General features: G+C 39.1%; 1 protein-coding gene across 1 annotated transcript; it reads left to right on the forward strand.

Annotated features, from left to right (window-relative positions):
• The first annotated feature begins 1,465 nt into the window (after window positions 1-1,465).
• On the forward strand, window positions 1,466-1,960 carry LOC107627328 (uncharacterized). Its single transcript, XM_016330173.1, has one exon. It carries the CDS (start codon window positions 1,466-1,468, stop codon window positions 1,958-1,960), a length of 495 nt encoding a protein of 164 aa, XP_016185659.1.
• The last annotated feature ends 9,392 nt before the right edge of the window (window positions 1,961-11,352 follow it).

The raw sequence follows: 11,352 nt of genomic DNA on the forward strand, positions 1-11,352 counted from the left end.
TCAAGCCTCAGCTGGTCACTCTAGTCCAGCAAAACTGCCAATTTGGAGGAGGTGCTCATGAAGATCCTAATCAATATTTGTCCAGCTTTCTCAAGATCTGTGACACAGTTAAGACAAATAGAGTCCCACAAGATACTTACAGGTTGCTCTTGTTCCCTTTCTCACTCAAAGACAGAGCAACCCAATGGCTAGAGACTTTCTCCAAGGAAAGCATTGCAACTTGGAAGGATTTAGTCAATAAGTTCTTGACTAAGTTCTTCCTCCCCCTCAAAGGATCATCAAATTTAGAACTGAGGTTCAAACATTTAAGCAATTGGAGGGAGAATCACTCTACGAAGCATGGAAAAGATACAAGGGACTACTGAGGAAATGCCCACCCAACATGTTCACTGATTGGGTGCAACTGCAGATTTTTGTATGAGTAATAAAGCATGGAACAGGTCCATTTCATGAACAACACCTCCAAATCATCCCAAAATGATCCATATGCAAACACATTCAACCTGGTATGCAAGAACCACCCAAATTTTGGGAGGAAAGGGAAGCAAAACCAAGGGCAAAAGAGTGGAGATTCTAATAACAACAACTTCTGCAACTCCAACAATTTCAACCACCCATCCACTAACCAAAACCAATTCAAAAACTCACAAAATTTGCCCTTTCAGAACACCTCTCACAACTCCTAGAACAACTTTGCCACACCTCCACTTAACTTACCAAATACCCACTCCAATGTTTCAAATAACTTTCATCAATCACAGCCATACCCCACACAACCATATTTATATTCTCAGAGGATTTCTAACCTTGAACTGATGATGGAGAAATTTATGAAGAGTCAAGAGATGGCAAGCAAAAGTCAAGAGATGGCAAGCAAAAATCAAGAGGCATCCATAAGAAATCTTGAGAGACAATTGGGACAAATGGCTAAATAACTTGCTGAAAGGCCAACAAATGCTTTTCCTAGTGACACACTCTCTAACCCTAAGGAAGAATGTAAAGCCGTACACTTAAAGAGTGGGAGGATAGTGGGAGAAGAAACAGAGGATGTTAACAAGCAAGAAAAAGAAAGAGAGAAGAATGTGGAAGAAGAGAACAAAGGGAATCATGAATCATGAGTCTCTAAGAAGGAGAAAATGACCTCTGAACCCCAACCACACAAGGAGAAGGAAGAAGTAAAATCATATGTCCCTAAGCTTCCCTATCCACAGAGGTTGCAAAAGGAGATGAGAGACAAGCAATTTCCCAAGTTTTTAGAATCTTCCAAAAACTCCAAATCAACATTCCACTTGCTGAAGCCTTGGAACAAATGCCATTGTATGCTAAGTTTCTCAAAGAACTCATGACAAAGAAGAGAAGCTGAAAGAAAAAGAAACTGTGGTTCTCACACAAGAATGCATTGTCATTATCCAAAGAGGCCTATCCCTAAAGTAGGAGCTTTCTCATCCCTTGTATAATTGGTGACATGACTATAGAAAGAGCACTCTGTGATTTAGGTGCCAGCATCAAATTGATACCTCTTTCTATGATGAAAAAGATGCTTATCGAAGATGTTAAACCAACAAGAATATTTTTGCAACTGGCTAACAGATCCTTCAAGATCCCTAATGGGGTGGTAGAAAACTTTCTAGTAAAGGTTGGGGAGTTCATATTTTCAGCTAATTTTGTGATACTTGATGTGGAAGATGAGGGAAGCAACTCAATCATTCTAGGAAGGCCCTTTTTTACTACTGCTAGAGCCTTGATTGATGTTGAGAAGGGTGAGCTAATATTAAGGGTACACAATGATCAAATGGTACTTAATGTCTTCAAAGCCATTCAGTATCCGGATGAGTTGGAAAATTGTATGAGAATTGATGTGATGGACACCTTGGTTGAACAAGCTCTTGAAGCTAGAAATTATGAAGATTATATGGAGGAAGTCCAGAGCACCCAAGTAGAAGAGGAAGAAGAGACTTGAGCCATTGACAAGCCACAAGAATGCAATGATGATGAACCACCAAAATAATAGCTAAAAGCTCTACCTCCAAGCCTCAAATATGCCTTTCTTGGTACTGGAGAGACATTCCCAGTAATCATCAGCTCTTCTCTTAATACACAAGAGGAAGAAGAGTTGCTTGAAGTGCTGAGAACACATAAGAGTGTAATAGGCTGGACCATTGGAAACTTAAAAGGGTATAAGCCCCATGATGAGTCCATATTTGACGATATATTTTGGTTTGATTTGAATGGATTTTATCACATAAACTCACACTTAATCACCAAAATAACATACTTTTGTGATTTCTCCCTAATTTAGACATAAATGTGAAAACATGCGTTTTTGTGCTTAAATTGGGTAATTTAATCCCACTTTTATTCCATTCGATGTCGTGATATATTTGTTGAGTGATTTCAGATCTTAGGGGCATGAATGGATAGGCAAAAATGGAAGAAAGCATGTAAGAAGGGAGAAAACATGAAGAAAACAAAAGAGAAAAGCATTTCAGAGTGTGCCCATGCACACTTTCTGTGCCTACGCACAAGAGTCAAAATCAGCACCTGTGCCGACGCACAACCCTATGCGTACGCACAGGTAAAAAATCACGTGACTCACAATTTTGAGGCTTTTCTGGCCCAATTTTAGAAGGCTGAAGGCTGGTTTGAGATGCTATATGAAGGGGATATCAACACATATGAAGGCGTTAGTTAGGGGGAGGTTTTCATTAGTTTTAGAACATAATTTTAGGAGTAGGAGTAGTGTAGTTAGAATGCTCTCTTAGGGTTTTATTTCATCTTCCATTTCCATTGTAGCATTTTATAGTTTTAAGTTTTCATCTTGGGTTGATCAACTCTTTTGTAATTACTCTTAATCTTCTCTTTAATTACATCACTTATGCTTTTATTTTCCTATGGTTCAAGTTACATTGTTTATATATGCAATTTTGGTATCTTGAAGTTTTGATTGATGAATTTCATGTTTTATAATTTATATATGCTTGATTGCTTGTTTATAGTCGGTTTTGTGAATATTTTGGTTATAGCTTTTATTTGTCTTTGCAATTTTTTATGTTTTACTTTTATGCCCACAAGGTGTTTGTGAAAGTACCAATTATAAGTTTTGAGTAGATTTTCATTAGTTAGGAAGCTTCCATAGGAGTAGGAGTAGTGTAGAGTAGAATTCCTCCCCTAGGGTTTCATTTCCATTTCTATTGTAGCATTTTATAGCAAGCTTTGATCTTTGATTTTGTTCACCTTTATTGTCAGTACTCTTAATCTTCTCTTTAATTATACTATTTTTGCTTTTATTTTCTTATTGTAGAAAGGGTGTCAATATGTGTGCATGCGCACAGGGCTGTGCACACGCACAAAACACTTTTTTTTATATAATATATATAAAGGTGTCAATGCATATGGTTTAAGTATTTGATGCATGAGCATGTACCCAATTCCCAAGATTTTCAACAAAAGTACAAAAATCCACTTTTACCTAAACCAAAGTTTCCAAACTTTCCCACACTTAGATGATACACTCGCACTAGCCTAAGCTAATCAAAGATCCAAATAAGGGACATTTATTTGTTTTTCACTTTAAGGCTAGTAATATGCTAACTTTAAGAACAAGAGGGGATTGAAATAGGCTCAAAGTTGGTTAATAAAGTAAGATAAAAGGGTAGGCTATTTGGGACAAAGTGAGCTTAATGAAAGGATGGCCTCAATCATATAAATGCATATATACATCAAACAATGGACATAAAGAATCAAACAAATCAAAGATTACAATCATAAAAAGAGAATAACACACACAAGAATGAAAAAAGTGGTTATATGGTGTAACCACACAATTAGGCTCAAAACTCACATGCTTATGTGTTCTTAACTCAAAAACATATTCCATAATATATTTCAAGCAAGTTTCAATCAAAAGTTCCAACTCAAATCAATTAGGATGTCAATGCCCTATATAATGGAAAGTTTTCTTGGAAAATTTCAGTAAATTAACTAAGCTTATTATATGTATGCAAAGACATGCAATAAACTAAGAGAGAATGTAATTAAAGCTCTAAAAATATATACAAACTAAGAAGAGAAAATACAACTAAGAATTCAACAAGAAGATGAAAGTGTTAGGATTAGAGTTTGTCACCCAAGATGGTCGATCGGTGACGACCTCCCCACACTTAAGGGTTTGCACGGTCCTCCGTGCACTCAAAGGTGAGTAAACGGGTATAGTGACTTCGGATTGCCACCTTCAGCTGGTGGATCAATCGGCTGCTGCATGCTCTTTCTCCCGCTTCCCTTGTTGCTTATGGTACATCATCCATGAAAAATAGAAAATAGGATGGCAGGATGAGTGGATGTAAAAGCAAGGAAGCAAAGATTATTGGAATGAGGTGTTAGTCACTAAAATGAGTGAGTGAATTAGTTTGTGACATGAAAGAAACAAGTGTGTATATTCTAAGTTGCGCACAATTTAGAACACACACACTAGCATAGAAAGCTAGGTCACAATTACACAAAAGAATCGAACATGCACTTCACTCATTATAGTGTGCTTGAGATACCTTAAAGAAAACTTGCAGGTTAAGCTAAACAAACAAGCAATAAAGAGGCATGAAAGTATTCAAGCAAGAATCAAGGAATTGTGAAATGGATAATGAAGCAACACCTAATTGACATGAAGTGAAAAACATGGCAAGCATAGTCCACAAAGGTTAAAAAGCTCAAAAAGTGTCATTAGGTAAGCTCATGATCCAATTTCACAATTCTTAATGTTAATGCATCAAATAGGTGACTTAAATAAAAATCAATCATAGCAAACATCACCTAACAAAAAATTACATCGACTACATACAATTTGCCTAATGGTAGATAGATAATGAAATCAAATTACATGGTGGCCAAAACATGGAATTTTATAAATCTAAAGAAATTCTCAAAGGCAATGGTATAAGTACTTGGTATACACAAATGGCCGACATTTAAAACTCAATATCAAGTAACCAAGTATGACCGCAATAAAGACATCCAACAATAACTAGCAATAACAACATCAATAATTCAGCAGTAGTTTCTCAACACAATCAATAAATCAACTCAATTATCCAACACTTAGCACCAAAATAGAAAATAAACTAACTAGCTAAATAAATAACTAACTAACTAACAAACTAACTAACTAACTATAGGTGAGTGTCGTGGGTGGTGAAGTATAGTGGTGGATGGTTGAAGAAGGGAAAGAAGAGAGGAGAAGAGAAAAGAAGAGAAGAAGTAGAGAGAAGAGAAGAAAAGAAGTATAGTGGTGAGAAAACAGGGGCGTGCGTACGCACACAGGGCCGTGCGCACGCACAGGGGTCACACGTACGCGTGACAAAAGGCGTGCGTGTGATGCGTGCGAAAAGGGAAATCGACGCGTACGCCTAGGGGACGCGTACGCGTGAAGGAGAGAAAATACAGGGTGATGCGTACGCGTCGATGGAAAAGATTTTAAAGATTGTGCGTTCACACTATGCATTCAAACGCCGCGAACAGAGGCCTTGCATTAATGAGTGCCCACGCACAGGCCTCTGCCCATGCACAGAAAGGCTGAAAATATTTTTTTTATTATTATTTTTTAAGAAAATGAAACGTCAAAAATTAGCGCCTGAATCACCATCTGTGCATACGCACAAGAGGTAAGAAGAGGGGGATGCGAGTGCACAAGATGTGTGAACGCTCCCAACAGAGGGGGCGCTAATGAGTGTGCGTATGCACAGGTGGGTGCGTACGGACAGATGCAAAATTTGGGGAGGTGTGCGCATGCACAGGTGTGTGCACGCGTGGTGCACGAAATCACAATCACACTTTTGCAATTCCGCACAACTAACCAGCAAGTGCACTGGGTCGTCCAAGTAATACCTTAGGTGAGTAAGGGTCGATCCCACGGAGATTGTCGGCTTGAAGCAAGCTATGGTCATCTTTGTAAATCTCAGTCAAGCGAATTCAAATAGTTATGAGGTTTTGATAATTAAGATATAAGTGAAATATAAAATAAGATAGAAATACTTATGTAATTCATTGGTAGGATTTCAGATAAGCGTATGAAGATGCTTTATTCCTTCTAAACCTCTGCTTTCCTATTTCCCTCATCTAATTATGCGTACTTCCTTCCATGGCAAGCTGTATGTTGGAGGATCACCGTTGTCAATGGCTACCGTCCGTCCTCTCAGTGAAAATGGTCCGGCTACGGGTTACGTAGGGCTAATCATCTGTCGGTTTTTACTCATGTTGGAATAGAATCCATTGATCCTTTTGCGTCTGTCACTACGCCCAACACTCACAGGTTTGAAGCTCATCACAATCGTCCCATCCCAGATCCTACTCGGAATACCACAGACAAGGTTTAGACTTTTCGGATCTCAAGAAGGCTGCCAATTGATTCTAGCTTATACCACGAAGACTCTGATCTCACGGAATGGAGGGCTCTGTTGTCAGGAGAGGCAACCATGTGTCGTAAACCAGGAGGCTAAGAGATACACACTCAAGCTATTGCAGATAGAAGGAAGTGGTTGTCAGGCACGCGTTCATAGGTGAGAATGATGATGAGTGTCACGGATAATCACATTCATCAGGTTGAAGTGCGAGTGAATATCTTAGAATAAGACTAAGCTTGAATCGAATAGAAAAATAATAGTACTTTGCATTAATTCATGAGGAGCAGCAGAGCTCCGCACCTTAATCTAGGGGGTGTAGAAACTCCAACGTTGAAAATACAAATGTGATGAAGGTCCAGGCATGGCCGTGAGGCCAGCCTCCAAATGTGAAAAGATGATAGTCTATGATAGCATGCGAATACATTAGTAAAAGGTCCTATTTATAATGAACTAATGGCCTAGGGTTTATAGAAATAAGTAAATGATGCAGAAATCCACTTCTGGGGCCCACTTGGTGTGTGCTTGGGCTGAGCATTGAAGCTTTCACATGTAGAGACTTTTCTTGGAGTTAAACGCCAGCTTTGGAGCCAGTTTGGGCATTTAACTCCAGCTTTTATGCCAGTTCTGGCGTTTAACGCCAGAAAATGGTAGAAAGTTGGCGTTTAAACGCCAGTTTGGGCCATCAAATCTCGGGCAAAGTATGCACTATTATTTATTGCTGGAAAGCCCAGAATGTCTACTTTCCAACGCAATTGAGAGCGCGCCAATTGGGCTTATGTAGCTCCAGAAAATCTACTTCTAGTGTAAGGAGGTCAGAATCCAACAGTATCTGCAGTCCTTTTTGAGCCTCTGAATCAGATTTTTGCTCAGGTCCCTCAATTCCAGCCAGAAAATACCTGAAATCACAGAAAAACACACAAACTCATAGTAAAGTCCAAAAATGTGATTTTTATTTAAAAAATAATAATTATATACTAAAAATTAACTAAATCATACTAAAAACTATGCAAAAACAATGCCAACAAGCGTATAAATTATCCGCTCATCACAACACCAAACTTAAATTATTGCTTGTCCCCAAGCAACTAAAAACAAAATAGGATAAAAAGAAGAGAATATACAATAAATTTCGAAAACATCTATGAAGATCAGTTTTAATTAGATGAGTGGGGCTAGTAGCTTTTTGCTTCTCAACAGTTTTGGCATCTCACTTTATCCTTTGAAGTTCAGAATGATTGGCATCTATAGGAACTTAGAATTCAGATAGTGTTATTGACTCTCCTATTTCAGTATGTTGATTCTTGAACACAGCTACTTATTGAGTCTTGGCCGTGGCCCTAAGCATTTTATTTTCCAGTATTACCACCGGATGCATAAATGCCACAGACACATAACTGGATGAACCTTTTCAGATTGTGACTCAACTTTGCTAGAGTCCCCAATTAGAGATGTCCAGAGCTCTTAAGCACACTCTTTTGGCTTTGGACCACGACTTTAACCGCTCAGTCTCAAGCTTTTCACTTGACACCTTCACGCCACAAGCATATGGTTAGGGACAGCTTGGTTTAGCCGTTGAGGCCAGGATTTTATTCCTTTAGGCCCTCCTATCCATTAATGCTCAAAGCCTTGGATCCCTTTTTACCCTTGCCTTTTGGTGTAAAGTGCTATTGGCTTTTTTTGCTTGCTTTTTCTTTTTCTTTTTTTTTCTTTTACTTTTTTTGCCTCTTTTTTTTTCTTTTTTTTCGCATAAAATCTTTTCCATTCACTAATTTTTCTTGTTTCATGAATCAATTTTATGATTTTTCAGATTATCAATAACATTTCTCCTTTTTCATTATTCTTTCAAGAGCCAACAATTTTAACATTCATAAACAACAAATTCAAAAATATGCACTGTTCAAGCATTCATTCAGAAAAACAAAAAGTATTGCCACCACATCAAAATAATTAAACTATTTTAAAATTCAAAATTCATGTACTTCTTTTTCTTTTTCAGAAAACTTTTTTCATTTAAGAAAGGTGATGGATTCATAGGACATTCATAGCTTTAAGGCATAGACACTAGACACTAGTGATCATGTAATAAAGACACAAACATAGATAGAACATAAAGCATAGGAAACGAAAAACAGAAAATAAAGAACAAGGAAATTAAAGAACGGGTCCACCTTAGTGATGGCGGCTAGTTTTTCCTCTTAAAGATCTTATGGAGTGCTTGAGCTCCTCAATGTCTCTTCCTTGCCTTTGTTGCTCTTTCCTCATGGCCTTTTGGTCCTTTCTGATTTTATGGAGGATAATGGAATGCTCTTTATTGAGGTCCATGAGTGGGCTCTCTTGTTTGCTCCATTCTTTTTCTAGTGATGGGCTTTTGAGATGAATCTCTCCATCTCCCATGACTCGGAGTTGGAAGATTTTGCCTTTCCTTTCCTCTTTTTAGAGGTTTCTTTGGCCTTAGGTGCCATAAATGGTTATGGAAAAACAAAAAGCAACGCTTTTACTACACCAAACTTAGAAGGTTTGGTCGTCCTCGAGCAAAAGAAGAAAGAGGGAAGTAGAAGAAGAAGAAAATGGAGGAGATAGAGTGAGGGAAGTGGTTCGACCAGGGGAGGAAGAAGTGTTTATGATGTGTGAAAATGAAGGAGGGATGAGGGGTTTATATAGGAGTTGAGAGAGTGGTAGGGTTCGTGTATTAGGGGTTGGGTGTGGGAGGGAAAGGATTTGAATTTAAATTATGAGGTGGGAGTAATGGGGAAGAGTGGTGGAAGGGAAATGGAGGTGATTGGGGAGGGGTATTTGGGGAAGGGTGTTATGGGAAATTGTGAAGAAGAGAGAGAGAGAGTTGAGGTAGGTGGGGATCCTGTGGGGTCCACAGATCCTGAGGTGTCAAGGATGTCTCATCCCTGCACCATTTTGGCGTGTAAACACCCCTTGGAGTGCCAATCCTGGCGTTAAACGCCAGGTTGCTGCCTATTTCTGGCATTTAATGCCAGCTTTTCTTCCCTTTCTGGCGTTAAACGCCAACTTGATGCCTTTTTCTGGCGTTAAACGCCAGTCTGGTGCCCTTTTGTGGCGTTAAACGCCCAGAATGGTGCCAGACTGGGCGTTTAACGCCCATTCTGCTACCCTTACTGGCGTTTAAATGCCAGTAACCTCTTCCTCCAGGGTGTGCTGTTTTTAATGCTGTTTTTTATTTTGCTTTGATTTTTGCAATTGTTTTTGTGACTCCACATGATTATCAACCTAAGAAAAACATAAAATAACAATAGAAATTTAACATAGGTAGGTAGAAATTGGGTTACCTCCCAACAAGCGCTTCTTTAATGTCAGTAGCTTGACAGTGGACTCTCCTGGAGCCTCACAGATACTCAGAGCATGATGATGGCCTCCCAACACCAAACTTAGAGTTTGAATGTGGGGGTTCTGTTTGACTCTGCTCTGAGAGGAGTTTTTCATGCTTCCTCTCTATGGTTACAGTAGAAGATCCTTGAGCTTTAAACACAAGGTAGTCCTCATTCACCTGAAGGACTAATTCTCCTCTGTCAACATCAATCACAGCTTTTGCTGTGGCTAGGAAAGATCTGCCAAGGATGATGGATTCATCCTTATTCTTCCTAGTGTCCAGGATTGTGAAGTCAGTAGGGATGTAAAGTCTTTCAACCTTTACCAAGGCATCCTCTACAAGTCCATAAGCCTGTTTTCTTGAATTGTCTGCCATCTCTAGTGAGATTCTTGCAGCTTGCACCTCAAGGATCCCTAGTTTTTCCATTACAGAGAGGGACATGAGGTTTATACTTAACCACAGGTCACACAGAGCCTTCTTAAATGTCATGGTGCCTATGGTACAAGGTATGGAGAACTTTCCAGGATCCTGTCTCTTCTAAGGTAATTTCAGTTGAGCCGGATCATTCAGTTCATTAGTTAGCAAGGGGGGTTCATCCTCCCAAGTCTCATTACCAAATAACTTGGCATTCAGCTTTATGATTGCTCCAAGGTACCTAGCAACTTACTCTTCAGTAATATCTTCATCCTCTTCAGAGGATGAATACTCATCAGAGCTCATGAATGGCAGAAGTAAGTTTAGTAGAATCTCTATGGTCTCTATATGAGCCTCAGATTCCTTTGGTTTCTCATTAGGGAACTCCTTGGAGGCTAGTGAACGTCCATTGAGGTCTTCCTCACTAGAAATCATTGCCTTTTCTTCCTCTCCAGGTTCGGCCATGTTGGTTATAGTTATGGCCTTGCACTCTCTTTTTGGATTCTCTTCTGTATTGCTTGGGAGAGTACTAGGAGGGAGTTCAGTAACTCTTTACTCAGCTGACCCACTTGTGCCTGCAAATTTCTAATGGAGGATCTTGTTTCAGTCATGAAATTGAAAGTGGTATTAGATAGATCAGAGACTACAGTTGCTATGTTAGAGTGGCTCTGCTTAGAATTCTCTGTCTGTTGCTGAGAAGATGATGGAAAAGATTTGCTATTGCTAAACCTGTTTCTTCCACCATTATTATTATTGAAACCTTGATTAGGCTTCTATTGATCCTTCCATGAGAGATTAGGATGATTCCTCCATGAAGGATTGTAGGTGTTTCCATAGGGTTCTCCCATGTAATTCACCTCTTCCATTATAGGATTCTCAGGATCATAAGCTTCTTCTTCAGAAGATGCTTCTTTAGTACTACCTGTTGCAGCTTGCATTCCAGACAGACTCTGAAAAATCATATTGACTTGCTGAGTCAATATTTTGTTCTGAGCCAATATGGCATTTAGAGTATCAATCTCAAGAACTCCTTTCTTCTGAGTTGTCCCATTGTTCACAGGGTTTCTTTCAGAAGTGTACATGAACTGGTTATTTGCACCCATTTCAATGAGTTCCTGGGCTTCTTCAGATGAAGAGATCCACCAGCAGAGTTGTCCAATGACATCTTGGACAGTTCAGACAGACCATCATAGAATATGCATATGA

Source organism: Arachis ipaensis, chromosome B2 (genome assembly GCF_059453495.1).
Source record: "Arachis ipaensis isolate K30076 ecotype BB chromosome B2, ASM5945349v1, whole genome shotgun sequence".
Classification (NCBI taxonomy): Eukaryota; Viridiplantae; Streptophyta; class Magnoliopsida; order Fabales; family Fabaceae; genus Arachis; species Arachis ipaensis.

Coding starts and splice junctions, on each gene's coding strand:
- LOC107627328 (XM_016330173.1), top strand. CDS start 1,466: ATGACTATAGAAAGAGCACTCTGTGATTTAGGTGCCAGCATCAAATTG.